Source organism: Hippopotamus amphibius, chromosome 10 (assembly GCF_030028045.1).
Source record: "Hippopotamus amphibius kiboko isolate mHipAmp2 chromosome 10, mHipAmp2.hap2, whole genome shotgun sequence".
NCBI classification, from domain to species: Eukaryota; Metazoa; Chordata; class Mammalia; order Artiodactyla; family Hippopotamidae; genus Hippopotamus; species Hippopotamus amphibius.
In genome coordinates, this window is record NC_080195.1 from 111,692,526 (window position 1) to 111,713,468 (window position 20,943).

At 37.0% G+C, this 20,943-nt stretch overlaps 1 protein-coding gene across 2 annotated transcripts in view; it reads left to right on the forward strand.

Moving 5' to 3' along the window:
* The window catches only part of SH3BGR (SH3 domain binding glutamate rich protein), a 62,074-nt gene that overhangs the window by 23,784 nt on the left and 17,347 nt on the right, over positions 1 to 20,943 (forward strand). For both annotated transcript variants that reach the window (XM_057697576.1, XM_057697575.1), the window contains 2 exons: positions 19,359 to 19,433; positions 19,968 to 20,060. In XM_057697576.1, the coding sequence (XP_057553559.1) occupies positions 19,359 to 19,433; positions 19,968 to 20,060 (168 nt within the window). The remainder of the gene's footprint in view (positions 1 to 19,358; positions 19,434 to 19,967; positions 20,061 to 20,943) is intronic.

The following is a 20,943-nucleotide window of genomic DNA, read 5'->3' on the forward strand; positions in this document are numbered from 1 at the left end:
AGTGCTAAAAGCTATTATATGCAATTTAATCTTTTTTATTTGGTATAGGAGTTTGTTAACTGGGTCACATTAGTTTAGCTGTTATGTTTAAGAGATAGTGCGTTAGTGTTAAGGTATATTTCTTGGTGGGGACACTCAGGTCACTTGGGGCTTGAAGAAGGAAAGGAAGGGTGGAGGGAACTGTGTTTCAGGCAAAGGTAAGAGCAAGTGCAAAGGCCCTGAGGCAGGAAAGATCTTGGAGATTCCTAAGAGCCACCCTGGCTGCCATGAGGCCTGAGTTGCTGGAGTGAGGGCAAGGGGCACTGTGAGAAGTGGGAGCAGCAGGTGGGAGGCCCATGGGCCACAGCAGTGCTCTGGAGTCTATCTTAGGTGCCGCAAAGACATCATAAGGGTTTTAGGCAGGGCAGTAAGCTTATTTCCTTCCGTAGAACTCTTTTTGGGTACAATTGGACAGATGGATTGAAGTGGCACAAATTACTATAGTCATGGCGGCTTGGATTGGGATGGTGGGGTTGGAACAGTACAGAAGTGGGTGACTTCAGTATCTGTTTTGGAGGAAGAATTGGTATGAATTGCTGAAGGATTGAATCAGGAACGAAGTGGTTTAATCTTCTTGATTTTAGGACCAATAGATTCTGTTTTAAAATTTGGTTTCTGATTTTGTTGTGCTCTGAAGGGGGACTGTACTGTGATGAGTTTTTATCTTAAATGCATCTTCATAACCCAATGTATATCTTCACTTCTCATGAAAAGACTATTTTTTGAATATTAAAATTTAATTTTTATCCAATTAATATGTGTACAGTTTTGTATTTATCTCCACAAGCAATACATGTGTTGTTTTGTATTTTTAATGCTTAATTGGTATCATATTTTTTGGAATGTTCTGCAATTTGCTTCTTTCATTATGTTTTGAGATACAGCCACACCAATATGTATAATTCTATTTCACCCGCTGCTCTGTTTCATCTTGTCCCATTAAAAGAAAAATGACCTAATCTCAGATTTTAGATCCCACCCTGGTTTGTGCTTAGGTTTTGTCATATTGCGTGAAATTCTCTTTCACTAAATGGAAGAAACGGATGGAATTATAAAGCCCAGTGTAGAGGGACCGAACATCCAGTCCAGAGCCTTCTCTTCCCAAAGGAGGAACTCGAAACCCAAGAACTTTAGGTGATTTTCACAAAGATACTCCACTAATTAGAAGCCCAGTCCATGCTAGAACCTTCGGTGCATTGCTTGGGTTTATAAGTGTTTATGCGTGTGTACTCAGCAAAGTCGTTCAAGTATCCTTTGGGAAACAGACACTTGATGATTTATGGAAACGATATTATTTGTCACAGTATCGTCTTGTAGTAAACAACATTGTGGAGAAGTGTCAGCAAGGAAATAAATCTTGCTTAAGCTAAAAATAGACACTCTTGACTCTTAAGGAGAAAATGTATGCTCATTAAATGATATTACGTCTTATAAGCAGCATTATTGCTTGTAGAACAGTTTTCTTGTCCTAGGCAGGCTATACCAGGCCAAGTACCAGGCCGGTTTCTCCAAGAGACCTTTGTAAGTAAGAATTGTCTCCATAAAAATTCAGCCTTAGTTCTTCACAAGTATCTGGTCATTTCTGATTCAATGAGTATCATTCTTTTATTTTATTTTTTATTGAAGTATAGTTGATTTACAATGTTGCGCCAATCTCTGCTGTACAGCAAAGTGACTCAGTTACACACATGTACATTCTTTTTTTAATATTCTTTTCCATTATGGTTTGTCCACGGAGGTTGGATATAGTTCCCTGTACTGTACAGTAGGACCTTGTTGTTTATCTATTCTAAATGTAATAGTTTGCATCTACCAACCCCAAACTCCAAGTCCATCCCTCTCCCTCCCGTCCTCCCCTTTGGCAACCACAAGTCTGATCTCTGTCTGTGAGTCTGTTTTTGTTTTGTAGATAGGTTCATTTGTGTCATATTTTAGATTCCACATAATAGCAATATCATGGTATTTGTCTTTCTCTTTCTCTTTCTGACTTAGTTCACTTAGTGTGGTAATTTCTAGTTGCACCCATGTTGTTGCAAATGGCATTGTTTCATTCTTATTTATGGCTGAGTAGTATTCCATTGTATATATCTACCACATCTTTCTTTTTTCACACAATGATTTTTATTTTAAAATGTTGCCTTTAAAGTTTCTCTGATGTCCCCCATCCCTTCCTAAATACATATTGCTAAAATGAATTATTACTGCTGGTCCTGCAACTGAAGCTGTAGATTTTCGGTGACTGCTTCTAACAGTAGTCCTCTTCATGTAGACACATCTCAACTGGCTGAGTCCAAATGCCCACCAAACCATTCTATAAGACGTGTTATCTTTGGCCAGAATTGAAGTACAGTTATGGTGAGGTTAAGAACAGGAGCCCAGAAATGTAATGGGGCAAGGAACCAAGAATCAGACTGAACTTTGGGTACTGTGGGCATGTCATGGTTGAAGTCCAGTACTTTTGCTTTTGCTTGTATGCCTTTCTGCTGGTGTTGATATGTGTTGATGCAGTATGACTTCAACTTTGGAAATTGAAAACAAATGAAATATTTTCTATCTGACTTTTTTCATTACTCTTAGTTCTTAGTTCTTCCTATTCTGGGCTGCTTCTTCCTACATTTCCTGTGCATCCCCACCCCTTCCCCAACCTGGGTCTGGCTGGTTTCTTGGGGCATTTAAGCTCAGGCATACATGAGGTATAAGAAAATTAATGTTGTTCCTGAAATTTATTTTTTTTTTTGGCTTCTGACCTTTTTGTGCACTTGAAATTGAATTTAATATTTCATTACTGCAGGTCTTTCCATTTAATTTTCTGGATTTTTTTTTCTATTTGAAAAAAATCTACAAATTTGGTTTTGCGGTACAGAATTGTGGGGTTTAATAATTCTCCCACCTGTGACAGTTTGGTAAGCATTTTTATTGCACACAATTTTATTGCTAAAAGGTTAGGCCATTTGACCATTTTTTAAAGATGTATCCATCAAACATTGCATAGAGAGAACTAAAATCATGCACAATTTAAAATGTAACTGAAAAAAAAATGTAACTGACAATTTTGTCATTTCTTTGAAAGGGGTATCCTTAAATTCATTATAAGATGAACCCCATCCCCAGCAACATAACTGGTGGGTTTATGAACTTGGAAAGGAGTGTAAGGATATAGCACAGGTGTGTGTCTAGTACCTCATGTACCTAAGCATGCAATAGTGAGGGTATGTACCACATCTTCTTTATCCATTCATCTGTCATGGACATTTAGGTTGTTTCCATGTTTTGGCTGTTGTGAATAGTGCTGCTATGAACATAGGGGTGCATGTGTCTTTTTGAATTTATAGTTTTTTCTGAGTATATGCCCAGGAGTGGGATTGCTGGATTATATGGTAATTCTATTTTTAGTTTTCTGAGGAACCTCCATACTGTTCTCCACAGTGGCTGCACCAACTTATATCCCTAACAACAGTGTAGGAGGATTCCCTTTTCTCCACACCCTCTCCAGCATATGTTATTTGTAGACTGTTTGATGACGCCATTCTGACAGGTGTGAGGTGGTACCTCACTGTATTTTTTTAAATAAATTTATTTATTTATTGGCTGTGTTGGGTCTTTGTTGCTTCACTCGGGCTTTCTGTAGTTGTGGAGAGTAGGGTGTACTCTTCATTGCAGAGCATGGGCTTCTTATTGCAGCGGCTTCTCTTGTTGTGGAGCGTGGGCTCTAGGTGCGCAGGCTTCAGTAGTTGTGGCGCACAGGCTTAGTTGCTCCACGGCATGTGGGATCTTCCCGGACCAGGGCTCGAACCCATGTTCCCTGCATTGGCAGGTGGATTGTTAACCACTGCGCCACCAGGGAAGCCCCCCTTATTGTAGTTTTGATCTGCATTTCTCTAATAATTAGTGACATTGAGCATCTTTTCATGTGCCTACTGACCATCTGTATGTCTTCTTTGGAGAAATGTCTATTAAGGTCTCTGCCCATTTTTCGATTGGGTTGTTTGTTTTTTGTTGTTGAGTTGTATGAGCTGTTTGTATAATTTGGAGATTAAGCCCTTGTCAGCTGCATCATTTGCAAATATTTTCTCCCATTCTGTAGGTTGTCTTTGCTTTCTTTTCTTTTCTTTTTTAGTGGTTTCCTTTGCTGTGCAAAAGCTTGTAAGTTTGATTAGGTCCCATTTGTTTATTTTTGTTTTTATTTCTATTGCCTTGGGAGACTGACCAAAGAAGACATTGGTACGATTCATGTTAGAGGATGTTTTGCCTATGAGCAGCATTCTTAATACCATACTCAGGCAAGGCCTTGGTTGCATAATCAGTTTCCAATCATGCCCTGGTAACAAGGAACATAGATTCTTACTGAACTTAGGCAAATAACTGTATTGCCATAAAAAATAAAAAGATTCAATTAAAATTTTTGAATTCTGTAGGGGTCAGGCGGAGAGAGTGTCATTTACAAATGTTTCATTTCAATGTACAAAAGTAGAGTCTACTACAATGTTAAGATTTATAAAGAGCTTAAAAGCAAAAACAGAGGGTTTGGGCCCTCGCTGGTGGCACAGTGGTTAAGAATCTGCCTGCAAATGCAGGGGACACAAATTTGAGCCCTGGTCCAGGAAGATCCCACATACTGCAGAGCATCTAAGCCCGTGCACCACAACTGCTGAGTCCACATGCTGCAACTACTGAAGCCTGCCATCCTAGAGCCTATGCTCTGCAACAAGAGAAACCGCCGGAATGATAAGCCTGAGCACCACAATGAAGAGTAGCCCCCACTCTCTGCAACTAGAGAAAGCCCTCACAGCAACCACAACGAAGACCCAACACAGCCATAAATAAATAAATAAATAAATAAATTTATATATATACATGTATATATATATATAAAAGAAACCAAAAGCAGAGGGCTTCCTTACATATCCAGGAAATAGGGTGTTAAAGTAACATTAACAATATTCCAAACAAAAACTGCAGTCATCCCTCATTAATTCATTCTGTCCTATGTAAATAATTCTTGTTCCACCAGAACTGAGACTGGAAGTCTCAGGAATCCATCTACATCTCAACTAGAGTTCTGGAAATTCTGACTCAGTCCAGTGGTATAGTCTCAAAGTTCTTTAACTGATGCCATTAGAAGCCTATAGCCCAAAGTACTTGACGTATAATCCTTTTCTGTGGCGTGCTGAGCAGTCATTCTACAGAGTACATTAAGCATTCTTTCTTATAGCTGATTACAAAAGCTTCTGGGGAAGCTGAGAAAAATATCTGTGTATGACAAAAGACTTAAAATGACTGTGGTTAATTTATTATCGATAATTTTCAAATTTGAAAGACGATGAAAATGATAACAAGAATAATGCGCCTAACAAGAAAATTTGGTTATATATGCTAATAATGAGCTAGAAGAAAGAGAAATTAAGAAAATGATTCCATTTATAATTGCAGCAAAAAGAATAAAATACCTAGGAATAAATTTGACCAAGGAGGTGAAAGACCTATACACTGAGAAGTATAAGATGTTGGTGAAAGGAACTGAAGAAGGCACAAATAAATGGAAAGATACTCCATGTTCATGGATTGGAAGAATTAATATTGTCAAAATGTCCATATTACTTAAAGCAATCTATAGAGTCAATGCAATCCTTATCAAAATTCCAAGACATTTTCCAGAGACAGAAAAAAAAAAAATTCTAAATTTTGTATGGAACCAGAAAAGATCCTAAATAGGCAAAGCAATTCTGAGAAAAAGGAACAAAGGGGGTACTACACTCCCTGCTTTCAAACTACATTACAAACCCATAGCAATCAAAACTGCATGGTATTAGAGGAAAAAAGGCACAGATCAATGGAACAGAATTGAGAGCTCAGAAATAAACTCATGCATATGTGGACAATTGATTTACAACAAAAGGCAAAGAACAAAAAATGAAAGGATAGTCTCTTCAATAAGTGGTATTGGGACAACTGGACAGCCACATGTAAAAAAATTGATATTAGGCCACCATCTCACACCATACAGAAAAATTAACTCAAAATGGATTAAAAACTTGAATGTAAGACCAGAAACCATAAAACTATAGAAGAAAACACTGTTTGACATCAGTCTTAGCAATATTTTTTTGGATCTGTCTCCTCAGGCAAGGAAAACAAAAGCAAAAATAAACTGGATGACATCAAATGAAAAAGCTTTTGCACAACAAAGGAAAAGATTAACAAAACAAAAAACCTACTTCTCCCTTGTACTGAATAGGAGAAGATATTTGCAAACAATATATCTGACAGGGGATTAATAGCCAAAATATGCAAAGAACTCATATAACTTGACATCAGAAGAACAAACAATTCAATTAAAAATTGAATATACATTTTTCCAAAGAAGACATACAGATGGCCAACAGGCTCTGTATGTTCTCAACATCATTAATCATCAGGGAAATGCAAATCAAAACCACCATGAGATATCACATCACACCTGTCAGTATGGCTGTCATCAAAAAGACAACAAATAACAAGTGTTGGTGAGGATGTGGAGAAAAGGGAACCCTTGTGCACTGGTGGTGGAAATGTAAATTGGTGCAACCACTATGAAAGACAGTATGGAGATTCCTTAAAAAGTTAAGAATAGAATTACCATATGATCCATCCATCCCACTTCTGGGTGTTTATGCAAAGGAAACAGAAAACACTAATTCAAAAAGATATATGTGCCCTAATGTTCATTGTGGTGTTATTTATAATAGCCAAGATATGGAAGCAACCTAAGTGCCCATCAATGGATGAATGGATAAAGAAGATGTGATTGGTATATATATATAAAAGACAAAGTCCTGTCATTGTGACAACATGGATGGATCTTAAAGGTATTAGGAGAAGTGAAATGAGTTAGATGGAAAAAGACAAATGCTGTATGATTTCACTCAGTATGTGGAATATAAAAAACTAATAAACAAACAAGCAAACAGAATAAATGAACTAGCCTAACCAAATGTGTAGATACAGAGAACAAAGTAATGGTCACCAGAGGGGATGGGTGAGGGAGAGGGCAATATGGGTAGAGAGGGCAATATGGGTAAAGAGGGTCAACTATACAGTGATGGATGGAAACTAAAGTTTTGGTGGTGAGGACATTGTAGGCTATACAGAAGGAGAAGTTTAATGTTGTATATGTAAAACTTATATAATGTTATAAATCCGTGTTACCTCAGACATTTTTTAAAGAAGTACTTGGTGATAGGTTAAAAAATTTGGCTGTTTCTGTGGCATGCAATATGAAATAATAAAGTCAATATAAAAAAGTTTTAGGCAAAGTATAATCACTAAGCTTACTTTCACAGATGACAGTAGTCATTGTATCTTATTTATAACAGATGAATAGAGGAAAAATCTTGATATAACAAAATTTTCCAAAGAACTATACTGCAGATATACCAAGCATATGTACCATGCCATATACTATGAATGACAAGCACCTTCTTAGCATGTATGGTAGGAATATGTAAACAATATCAAGCAATGAGATCCAGTAGGTCTGGTGTAGATCCTGAACATCTATATATTAATGAAACTATATGAGTAGGTGATGGGAATCTCTAATTGAAAACTACTGCCCTAGACCATGCTAGATTGAAATTGAAGTAGTAAAGATATGACAAAGTTAACACTTAAAGCAAATAACTAAGGTTAGGATTGATAACCTAGAACATCGTCGTCAAATATCAGGCAAGGAAGCACTAGGGTCATTGTCTTTTATACATTATTTTAGTTGGGGGAGTGTTAATAAGATACCAATGGAAAATATCCAGTTGTATGTGTATGTATCAATAATTAGATTTTCCTGCAACTGGTAGCAATAAGTACCAATGTCGAAGCATCACACTTGCAGAATGCTGCCGGAGTGAACATCCCAGTGGAACTTTTGTCATGGCAGCCACCTCAGGATGTCCTGACATTCCCACGGTGACACTGACATCTCTCAAGAGGATTCCAATTCGTCTATTGGGGTCAAGGTCGCATCCTCTAGCAGAAGATGGATTCTCTCTTAGGACCCATCCAAGTCTGGTGAAGAAGGTGCAGATAATATGTCTGGATAATGTAATTTGGGGCCAAAAATGACGTGTGATTAAAAGTTTTGATCCTCATTTTCTGATTGATTAGTGAGCTCCTGTTGAAAGCGATTTTGAGTCATGGCAGAAATATTTCAGTGAGTGCAGCATTTCCCAGTAACCTGACGGAAGAAGACCAGGCCGAACAGACGATCCAGGTGCCTTCAAAGGAAGGAGCATGAAAGGAAGAAGCAGAGGGAGACAGAGACATTTGATGAGAATAGTAAAAGACATGAATCTGGAGCAGAAACAAACATTCTGAAATTTCCTAATTTGAACCTGCAAGATGAGCAGCAGAAAGAGCAGATGTGATTGAGGCCCACGTTGTGGTTCAAGATCAACAGAAGGAAATACCTCCAACATGAAATAAAATGCAAAGAAACAGAAATCATTTGGGAAAGCCAGAGTCTGGAAGTCAGCCACAGGAAACCTAGGACGTGAACAAGAGGGGTTCCGGAAAGAGCAAAGGTTATCACACTAGATGAAGTAAGTCAAACAGAGAAAGACAAATATGTGATAGCGCTTCTATGTGTAATCTAAAAAAAATGATAAAAATGAACCTGTTTACAAAACAGAAACAGACTCATAGACTTAGAGAATGAACTTATGGTTACCAGTGGGGAAGGGTGGTGGTGGGGAGGGATAGTTAGGGAGTTGGGATTGACATGTACACACTGCTATATTTAAAATAGATAACCAACAAAGACCTACTGTGAAAATAAATAAATAAATAAATTAAAAGCGTGGGGGAAGAAAGTGAAGAGCAGGGAGAAGGAACTCATGACTAAGAGAGAGCAGAGGGCCCTCCACTTGCCAGTGATGCTGTGGCCTCCCCTCCAGCCCCTTGTCTCCCGACTGTGTAGGCGAACCAAAGGCTGCCGTCTGAGGACCAGAAACTAGGCAAGAGTCCCTGCAAAATGGAATGCAGAAAGGACTGGTTTGAAGAAGCACCCAAGCCCCAGCGCTGGCAAAGGTGGGTGCAACTCTCAGGGCCCTCCAGGTCCCAGGTGGGCATTCCTGCTGCAGGAGGGGCTCTGGGCAGTGATTGATTTGGAGCAGCCTGGCAGCTGGACCCCTCTCACCCCACCTCCATCCTGTCCTTAGTCTCAGCAGTGGTCGATGGCCCACAGAAGGGTCTCCCCTGGGAGGAGCGGTGAGTGTGAATTGGAAGGGGGGATGGGGCAGGCCCCTGAACAACTGGGAGGATGGCAGACCCTGGCTGTCAGCCTCACCTCTAGATGTACAGCAGAAGCACCAGGGGAGCTGTTTTAGTACCAGGAGATACCAGAGCTGCATCCAAGATGGACTGAATGGAAGTCTCTGGGCGGGAAGGTCCCAGGTGCCTTAAAGGTGCTCCTAAAGCTGAGAACCACCTCTGTAAAGAAAAACCATGTCAAAATAGTGACGTCAGGAATTTAAACAACCTCAGAAAAAGCCAGGAGTTGTGGAAGGCGTAAGTGAAAAATGACATATGTGAGAATAACCATTCTGGGTTGGGGATATGGAGAAAAGAAGGGAAATACCGATGTTCTGAGGTCTGGGCTCAATGTGGGGAGGGCAGGTAAACCATTTTGATGGGAATCATACGTATTTATGTAACTGTGATTTATTAAGAGGGAACTGTAAGCTTTATGAACAGAAAGGTGAACAATAGCGAAATAGAAAAACATTTCAGGACATTTAGATTGGCAGGATGGTGCAGAACTGAGGAAAACAGAATGAAGAGAAACTTAAGTCTGTAAAATGAAGGGAAGGAAAAGCATGACAGAAGACAGATGAGCTCTAATGAGTCAATATGGTAGAATCAAACCAGCTCTATCAGTTGTTCTAATAAATTTGAAGTGGCTGAAATTTCCTAGCTTGGATTCCTGAATAGTTTTGCAGTTGATGAGAGAGGGATGTTAAGATCCCCATTTATGTGGATTGTCTGCTCTTCCCTTTAATCCTGCCAATTTATGCTTCATATATTTTAAAGGCACAATCATTTTGATGACTGTTATGACTTTCTAATGGATTGGCCTGTTTTTTATTATCAAATGTCTTTTTAAAAAAAACTTTGTAACACTCTGTCTTCTCATCTGTATATTATGATTTTAACAAAGCCGTTCCAGACTCCTTATGATTATTGTTTCCATGGTATATAAAAGATATATACCCATTTACTTTCAATTTACCTGTGTCTTTATAGTGTCTCTTTTGTAGACAACATAGAATTGGGTCTTGCGCATTTTTATTCATTCTGATAATCTCTGTTGTCAACTGGACCATTTAGTTTATTAACATTTAAGTAATCATTGAATTCATTGTGTTTAGATTTATCATTTTATTATTCATTTTTTGTTTGTCCCCTCTCCTTTTCTTCCTCTATTCTATGTGCTTTTGCTTTCTTTTGGGTTATTTGGATGTACTTTAGAATTCCCTTTTAATTTATTTTTTCGCTTGTTAGCTTCTTGCTCTAGTGATGGTAGTGTACGTTCTTAATATTTCACAGTCTAATCTTGTAACAATTTATAATACGAAGAAACATTTCAATCATATATATCCATTTACCATCCCCCATCTATTATGCTATATGTATCATGTATATTACATTTTTGTACCTCATCAACTCAACTATGTAATATTACAATTTTTGCATTGAATAGTCGACTGTATATATTTTTTAAGACATAAGAGGAAATATAGTCTTTTATATTTACCCAGACAATTTTTTGGCACTTTAAAAAGGTTTTTCCTTCTGTCTTCTGGTCTCCACAGTTTCTAATGAGACATGAAGGTTATTTGAATCATTGTTCCCTGTATGTAATATATCATTTTTCTCTGGCAGCTTTCAAGATTTTCTTTTTATCTTTGGCTTTTAGTCATTTGATTATGATGTACCTGGGCATGGTTTCCTTTGTGTTTGTTCTTATTGGGATTTTCTGAGACTCTGGAATCTGTAGATATATGTCTTTTAACAAATTTAGGAAGTTTTCAGCCATTACATTTTCAAATTTTATTTTTGCCCTATTTTTTTTCTCACCTCCCCTTCTGACACTCTAATTACAGGTTAAGTCTTTTGTCATTATCTCATATTTCCCTGAAGCTTTTTTTATTTTTTAAAACTCTTGTTTCTCTCTAGTCTTCAAATTGAATAATTTCTGTTGGTCTGTCTTTAAGTTCACTTATTTTTTCCTCTGTTGTCTTCATTCTGAATCCAGTCTAGTGAGTTTTTAATTTCAGATGTATTTTTTCAGTTCTAGAATGTCCCATTTGTTTGATTTTTATAGTTTTTATTTCTCTGCTGTTTCCAATTGTTTCATCATTGTAAGCATATTTTCCTTTACATCTTTGAGCACAGTTATAATAGCTGTTTTAAAATCCTTATCTGTTAATTCCAACATCTGGGTTCTTTCTGGACTGATCTCTATTTAGTGCTTTTTGTTCTTTGAGGATGGGTCACATTTTCCTTGTTCTATATATTTCAGGTGTTTTGGATACTTGGACATAGTGAATGTTCTGTTGTGCAGACTGTTTTGTTACATTCCTCTGAAAAATGTTGATTATGTTTGTTTCAGTAGGTAGGCATTTACTTTCTTGTACTCAAACTGCAAACTTTATGTTTCTAGTAGCAGCTTAAATCTGAGTTGAGTTCTTTTTCTTTAGCTTAAACACATCCCATGCACACCTTGTTCTGGGCTCAGCTGGAGATTTTGGCAGTTCGTAAACAGAATTTGGGCTCCTCCATCTACCTCTCTCCTGTCCAGGATTCTGTCCTCATCTTCTTGGGGCTGTGATTGCCCCAGATTCTGTTTTTTTTTTTGTTTTTTTTTTTGATTTTCCAGGCAAAAAACAAAACAGGACAAACCCCCTCCCCCCAAAAAAATCCCCCCACAAAACCTGTGGGTTTAGTGTTGTGGTTTTGTGTCTCTCACAGGATTTGCTTATTCTCAGACTTAAGCCCTGAGAACAGCAACTCACCCAGTACCATTCTCACTTTTTAAAAATCATTTTGAAAAACACTACTGTTTAGTAGTGTTAAGTATATTTACATTGTTGTGCAAAAGATCTCCAGAACATTTTCATTTTGTAAGCCTGAAACTCTGTAGTCATAAAACTCCCCATTTCTCCCTATCCCCAGTTCCTGTTAACCACCATTGTACTTTCTGTTTCTATGAATTTTTCTATTTTAGTTACCTGATATGAGTGAAATCAAACAGTAGTTGTCTTTTTGTGACTGGCTTATTTCACTTAACATAATGTACTCAGGGTTCATCTGTGTTGTAGTGTATATCAGGATTTCCTTTCCTTCTTTTTTAAGGCTGAATAATATTCTGTTGTATGTATATAGCACATATTGTTCATCTATTCACCCACTGATGATATGTGGATTGTTTCCACCTCTTGGCTATTGTGAATAATGCAGCTGTGGACCTGAATGTGCAAATCATTCTCACCTTTTAAGTCAACCTCCTCTTGAATCTTCTTGTTTTAGTTCATTCTCCTCTTGTCTTTCCTTTACTTCTGTTTTAAAGAAAGTTTATTTTTAAAAATTTCACCCAGAGTTTATACTCAGTATCTGTTAGAGTGTATATAGGAGATTACTTGCCTATACTTAAATTGGAGTTGTCAGTGAAAGTAGATTTTGGGACTTCCTAGGTGGTGCAGTGGTTAAGAATCCACCTGCCAATGCAGGGGACCTGGGTTTGAGCCCTGCTCCAGGAAGATCCCACATGCCTCAGAGCAACTAAGCCCATGTGCCACAACTATTGAGCCTATGCTGTAGAGCTTGTGAGCCACAACTATTGAGCCTGTGTGCTGCAACTACTGAAGCCCGCATGCCTAGAGCCAGTGCTCCGCAACAAGAGAAGCCACAGCAATGAGGAGCCCGCGCACCATAACGAAGAGTAGCCTCCACTCACCGCTCACTGCAGCTAGAGAAAGCCCATGCACCGCAGCGAAGACCGAACGCAACCAATAAATAAATAAATAAATTTATTTAAAAAAAAGAAAGTAGATTTTAACAAAGATTGGGACATATGTTATTTATAATAATAAAAAAATAATAATTCAAAGAAAAATTGAAAGGAAGGGCATAAACAAACAAAAAGAAAGCTGGAGTGGCATTAATAATATCAGCAATAGAGGAATTTAAGACCAAAAGCATTAACTAGGTAAAAGAGGTATTATAGAAAGAGAAATGGTAAAAATCTATGAAGAAAATATAGTAGTCAAGGATCTTTGTGGATCATACCATTACCTGGCAGTCAAATACATAAATCAGAATCTCCTAGAAATAGGATAAAAACTTGTTAAAAACTTATTTTTTAATAAATACATTGTACGTATTACATAGCAGGCACAAAGCATACAAACAAATGTAATCAGCAAACTTAATTTTTAAAAATTTAAAAATTAAAAAATTTCCTTCCAGCTTTACTGAGGTATAGTTGACATACAGCGCTGTAGTTTAAGGTATGCAACATAATAATTTGACTTACATATGTCATGAAATGACCCACAGTAAGTTTAATGAACATCCATCTTCTTATATGGATACAAAGTTAAAGAAACAGAAAAAAATTTTTTTTTGCTTGTGTGAGAGCTCTTAGGATTTACTCTAACAACTTTCGTATATAACACACAGCAGTGTTAATTATATTTATCATATTGCACATTATATCCCTAGTACGTATTTATCTTATACCTGGAAATTTTTCCATTTTGTCTGCCTTCATCCGATTTCCTTCCCCCCACCTCCTGCCTCTGGTAACCACGATTGTTTTCTATGAGCTTTTTTTTTTTTAAATAAATTTATTTATTTATTTATTGGCTGTGTTGGGTCTTCGTTGCTGCACACAGGCCTTCTCCAGTTGCAGTGAGTGGGCACTACTCTTCATTGTGGTGCGTGGGCTCCTCACTGTGGTGGCTTCTCTTGTTGTGGAGCACAGGTTCTAGGCACATGGGCTTCAGTAGTTGCGGCACACGGGCTTAATAGTTGTGGTGCATGGGCTTAGTTGCTCCAAGGCATGTGGGATCTTCCCGGAGCAGGGATTGAACCCACATCTCCTGCATTGGCAGGCAGATTCTTAGCCACTGCACAACCAGGGAAGTCCCCAATGTGTTTGTTTTTGAAGTATAATTGACTAACATAGTAATTGTATATTTCTGTACATTTCAACATGATAACTAGGATAAGTCTGGTTACCATCTGTCATCATGCAGAGATATTACATAATTATTGACTGTAGTCCCCATATTGTACATTTCATAACAGTGATTCATTTATTTTGTAACTGAAAGTTTGTACCTCTTAGTCTTCCTCACCTATTTCCCTCCTCCCTCTATCCCATCCCCTTTGGCAACCATCTGTTTGTACTCTGTATCTATGACTCTGTTTTTGTTTGGTTATGTTTGTTCATTTGTTTTATTTTTTAGATTCCACATATAAGTGATTTCATACAGTATTTGTCTTTCTCTCTCTGACATTTCACTAAGCATAACACCCTCTAGGTCCATCTATGTTGCTACAAATGGCAAGATTACATTCCTTTTTATGGCTGAGTAACATTCCATTGTGTGTATTTTCTTTATCCACTCATCTATTGATGGGGACTTAGGTTTCTTCCATATCTTGGCTATTGTAAGTAGTACTGCAACAAACATTGGGTGCATACATTTTTTCAGATTAGTGTTTTCGTTTTCTTCAGATAGCTACCCAGGAGTACAGTTGATGGATTGTGTGGCAGTTCTAGCTTTAATTTTTGAGGAATCTCCATACTTTCTTCCCTAGTAGCTGCACCAGCTTACATCTTTATCAACAATGCGTGAGGATTCTCTTTTCTCCCATCCTCACCAATGCTTGTTATTTGTGTTCTTTTTGATAATAGCCATTCTGACAGGTGTGAGGTGATATCTCATTGTGGTTTTGATTTTCTTTTCCCTGATGATTAGTGATGTTGAGCATCTTTTCATGTGCCTGTTGGCCATCTGTATGTCTTCTTTGGAAAAATGTCTATTCAGGTCTTCTGCCCATTTAAGAATTTTTTTATGTTGAGTTATATGAGTTTTTGTATATTTTGAATATTAATTCCTTATCAGATGTATTGTTTGTAAATACCTTCTATTCCTTAGGCAGCCTTTTTGTTTTGTTGATGATTTCCTTCACTGTGCAAAAGCTTTTAGGTTTGATGTAGTCCAGTTTATTTATTTTTGCCTTTTTTCCTCTTGTCTGAGGAGACATATCCAAGAGAATATTGCTAAGACTGATGTCAAAGAGCATACTGCTTGTGTTTTCTTCTAGAAGTTTTATGGCTTCAGGTCTTACATTTAAGTCTTTAATCTATTTTGAGTTTATTTTTATATGTGGTATGAGAATATGATAGTACAGTTTGATTCTTTTGCGTGTAGCTCTCCAGTTTTCCCAATACCATTTATTGAAGAGACTGTCTTTTCCTTAGTGTATATTCTTGCCTCTTTTGTCATAGATTAAGTGGCCATAAGTGTGTGGGTTTGTTTCTGGGCTCCCTATTCTGTTCCACTGATCTATATGTCTGTTTTTGTGCCAGTACCATACTTTTTTGATTTTGTAGCTTTGTAGTATAGTTTGAAGCCAGGGAGCATAATACTTACAGGTTTGTCTTTTCTTCTTAAGATTATTTTGGCTACTTAGGGTCTTTTATGACAGCAAATAATTTAATAGATATATGTATACACAAACAAGAATAAGGATATTTTGGATAGATATTAATAGAATGTATTCTTCTCTTACACTTATTAAACAGTCTCCAAATCTATTACACTCTTGGTCACAAAGGAAACCTTCATAAATTTCAAAAAAGCATGATTTTACAGGATACATTTTTACCCTAAGTATAGAATTACAGTCTGAAAGAGAAATATAAAAACTTAAGAAATAGACATATACCATCTGAGATAACTCCACATCCAATGGAAGACAAAACTGATATTACAAATCATCAAATAATAAGCAGAAGATATTATTTCATACACAAACCCCAATATATAGCCAAATCTCTATACAGAGGAAAATTATTAACTTTAAATATTCTTATAATTAAAACAGAAAGGTAAAAGCTTAGTAAAATAAATATTTGACTTATAAAATTAGGAAAAACAAAATAAAAGAATAGGCAGTGAAGAAAAACCAAGATTAATTTAATACAAAAGAGAAAGTATGTGTCTGTGTGTCTGTGTGTCTATATATGTCTACAATTTAGGTACATTTGAATACATTTATATGTAATTTGACTATATATAATTTGGACAGACAAATGAAATAAATGAAACCCCTGACTGGTTGATATATTAGAAAACTTTCAGTTATACCAGATCAATTTCTTTTATGAATTCAGATGGGAAAAGTCTGAATAATATATTAGCAAACTGTATCCAGCAATAAATTAAAGTTAAAGGTAATGCACCAAATTAGAGCAGAATTTATATTCTATCAACATAGTTCATTACATGAACTTACTAACGGAGAAGTAAGATTGTGTCCATAAATACCAAGATTGTGTCCATAAATACCAAGAAGATATTTATATAATTCATCAGATATTACAAATTAAAATAAACATAGATTAAAATATAAGTTGAAGGAAATTGATTAAATGTGATAAAAACTAGTTACCAAAAGTGTATCCTAATGAACTATGAAATATTGAAGCATTTCTATTAAAATCAGAAGAAAGATAGGCATGCCTAGTATTATTAAACATTGCTTTAGAAGTTGTAGTTATTACAATAAAGTAAGAAAATGAAATATCTCATATGCATGTAATATACATATAAATTATCTTTATATGTGTATGATGTAATTATATGCCTAGAAATCTCAACAAACTCCAATAAAATCCATTAGAATTAATAAGATAGTTTATTAGGTTTCTGGATTAAAAAATACAAAAATTAGTAGCTTTTATTTGTCAGCTATAAGGTTAGGAAGTTAAATTGTGAAAAACAAATTCCATTCACAATGGTGATAAAAATCTATAAAATGTTTAGGAATGAATTTGTCCGAAAGACACCAACAAAGTCTAAAGTAATGGAGACACCTATGATGCCCTGGGTAGGATGACTTAATAAGAAGTGAAAAATTTCTGAACTAATAAATATATTCAGTGCTATTTCAATGAAAAGCCTATTTAAGAATTTTTGACAAGAAAAATGATCTTGAAATGTATTGGAATTATACATGTCTGAGAAGAGCCAAAAAAATTTCGAAAAAGGAGACTTTGTGTAGCAACTTGCCTTTCTGAATATTAAAATTCACGTTAAAAGCTGTAGTGATAAAGGTATATATTGGCCTGGGAACTGGTAAATATATGCATGGATATACTTTATCTTTATACATAACATAATATATCAACAGATCTAACTATATATAGAGAACTTAATAAATGACAAAAATATAAATGATAAAAATAACATCTTATTTTGAAGGAAAATGGTATATAAATGGTACAGGCATAATTTGTCATCTGTCTGGAAGAAAACAGAGCCCTATTTTACATTATACGCAAAATTAGATTCCAGGTGGATTAAATCTCTAGATGTTAATAACTAATACAAAATACCAGAATTACAGAGAATAAAAGTTAGATAAATTTGTATATATAAAAGTCTACAAAACAAAACAAAAAACCAACAAAATTTGTAAAAAGTTATAGACTGGAAAAAAACCTCATCCTAACAAAGGGGTAATATTTCTATTGTATAAAGAACCTCTGAAAATGAATAATAAAAGACAAACAACTCGTAAAAATGGTGATAATAAAAGACAAAACATATGAAGGTACTTACCTGAACAGGAAATATAAGTGGTTAAAACTCATGAAAAATATGCCCTTCCTTTTCAGTAATGAGGAAAACATAACTTAAAACAAAAATGAAATTCCATTTTCTCTGCAACAGGTTGGCAAAGGTTAAAAAGAGCATTCATCTTCAGGGGTCATGAGGATAAAGGAAAAGGGGCCAGACCTATGGTAGGATGGGAATGTAAATTGCTACAGTTTCTTTTTTTAGGAAGAAATTGAATTCTCCCCACCATTTTATTCAGTTTAGTATAGTGTTGTTTGCAGGGGCACAAACGTGAACTTTCTGAATAACCATCAGTTGGGAAATATTTGAACATTATTGTATATTTAATATTAAGCAGATGTTGAGGAGAATGAGTTAAACCATATGAATTAATCTGGACAAATGCCCATGATATACTAAGCTAAATAATCAAATTGTTCATAGTATGTTCCCGTTTCTGTTTAAAAAAAAAAAAACCACAAAAATGAAACAAAGATGGTCTCTATGTATGTATTAAATAGTTAGATATGTATAAATTTTTTTAATTTATATATTTAATTATTTAATTATTTATTTACTTATTTTTGACTGCCTTGGATCTTGCTGTACGCAGGCTTTCTCTAGTTGCAGTGAGCGGGAGCTTCTCTTCGTTGCTGTGTGCGGGCTTCTCATTGCAGTGGCTTCTCTTGCTGTGGAGCACGGGCTCTAGGTGTGCGGGCTTCAGTAGTTGTGGGTCTCGGGCTCTAGAGCACAGGCTCAGTAGTTGTGGTGCTTGGGCTTTGCTGCTCCACAGCATGTGGGATCTTCCTGGACCAGGGCTCAAACCTGTGTCCCCTGCATTGGTAGGTGGATTCTTAACCACTGCACCACCAGGGAAGTCCTAAAATTTTCAATATTGAGTATCAGGAGCTTGGGACTGGAGGGTGTGTTTATGGCTCAATTTGTTCCCACAAGCTTGAAGTGCCTTTGTAATAAAAATCACCGAATCGTCCCGCCAACCCCAGTTTTACTAATATATAGTTGAAATATAACATTGTATGAGTTTAAGGGGTACAGTATAATGATTTGATATTGTAGATAGTGTGAAACAATCACCATCCATCACCTCACAGAGTTATAATTTTTTTCCTTCTGATGAGAAAAATAACCTGGTGTTTTAAAAGACTTGGAACCACTGGATAAGTCAAGAGAACGTCAAGTAGAAGGTGTATCCTAGCCCTGCCACTAACTTGCAGTGTGACAGTTTTTGCCTTTATTTTTTTGCCTCTAAGCTGTGAATGGTGGTGACTGCTCTATGGACTTAGGTTACAGTGTTGTAGTGAAGACAAAATGGGAGGTGAAGACAAACCTAATCTGGATAGTTAAATGGTGTTGAAATGCAAGCTATTATGGTCAAGAAAATTGCAGTCATTTTCATCTTCTATGGTGCAGGTGACAAAATCGCCCGAGGAAGCATCTTCCCTTCCCAATGGTGATGTGTCAGGAGAGGCTCAGAGCACCGCAGAGGTAAGAGCTGGTATTTTGAACCATCTTCCCTGTGACCTGGTTACTCAGAATGTCTACTGGGTTCTAATCTTGCCATATCTGTTTGTCTGCCTGCCTACCTCATCTATTTATCTATCTATCTATATCTATCTATCTATCAATCAATCATCTATCTCTTTCTATCTCTTTTAATCTCTAAGATTATAAAGCCTCTTTCCACATAAGCCATAGAAAACAAATACTCCCTAAATATGGAATCTTTTGGAATTCTCTTCACAAGCCTTAAATGGGTGAATTAACTCCTATTAAGGTCTTTATTACTCTACCATGCATGTGAGTCAGACCTATTGACTTACACTGACAGATCCAATCTCAATGTCGAGGGTTAGTGATCTATCCTTCAGGGGTTAAGTGACTAAATAAATAGAGGTCTGCATTTGCTGTTTGCTTCTTTTATATACTGTATCTAAATAAAGAAACCGCAGCACTGTGGTCTGGTGTTGCCTTGGAAGCTTACCAGAGGTTAGTGATACCATGGGTTTCCTTTGTGAGCAGGGAACAGAGAAGACTGAAGAAAGTGGAGAACAGGAGGCACAAAAAGAGGGCAGTGAAGACACAGGCGCCGTCGCCGGATCCCAAGAGAAGAACGTGAGTGTTTGCTTTTTTTGCTGTAGTTTCACTGGATTCAGTTCTGTTTAACAAGCATTTATTGAGCTCCTACCAGGTGCCAGCAACTTTCTGGGCACATGACAGTGAGCGTGGAAGTAAGGAACTGAGGCTTTAGCCGGGAGGCAGCAGGTAATTTTCACTTAATGTGTTAACTGCTGTGTTTGAGGTGGATAGGAAGGCGAGGAAGGACCCTGAACCCAGGCCCGGAGTGACAGGCTATACAAAGCTTTAATGACTTGTCCTTATGTTGTTAGGGTTTGGTCGGGTTCATGTTTCTAAAACAAGGGACCTTCTGCCTGGGTCATGAGTGGTGACAGACTCCTAGCATACTTGTCGACTTAAAAAAAATGAACAATGTGAGCGTTGTGAGTTAAGTTTTATTTGGGGCAAAATGAGGACTGTAGCCTGGGAGACAGCATCCCAGAGAGCTCTGAGACACTGCTCCAAAGAGGCAGGGAGGACAGTCAGTATACCTGTGATTTTGGTGAAGGGAGAGTCCATGCAGTCAAGCACATATTTTTTGCAGAAAGTTCTGCTCGTCTCATGAAGGTTACTGCTAGTTGTGAAGAGCAGATGTCACTAGGAAGGGATGTAGTGCTTTTCTAGATATGAGGAGATGCAAGAATTGGCCTCATAAAATCGGCTCCTGAAAACACCTAACTATCCGAGGACCTGTTCTGCCAGTTTTTCCCAGAGCCCAGAGTGAGGGCCTTGTTTCTGATCTCCACCCTGAGCGCCTTTCAGGGGGTGTGGAAGGTCAGCAACTGCAGCGGCTCATGATTTAATCCTCGTAGAGGCAGATGGCAAGTGCCCGTGTGTAGCTGGCATTTTCCACCGAGAGGATTTGTGGGAAGCCAACCGG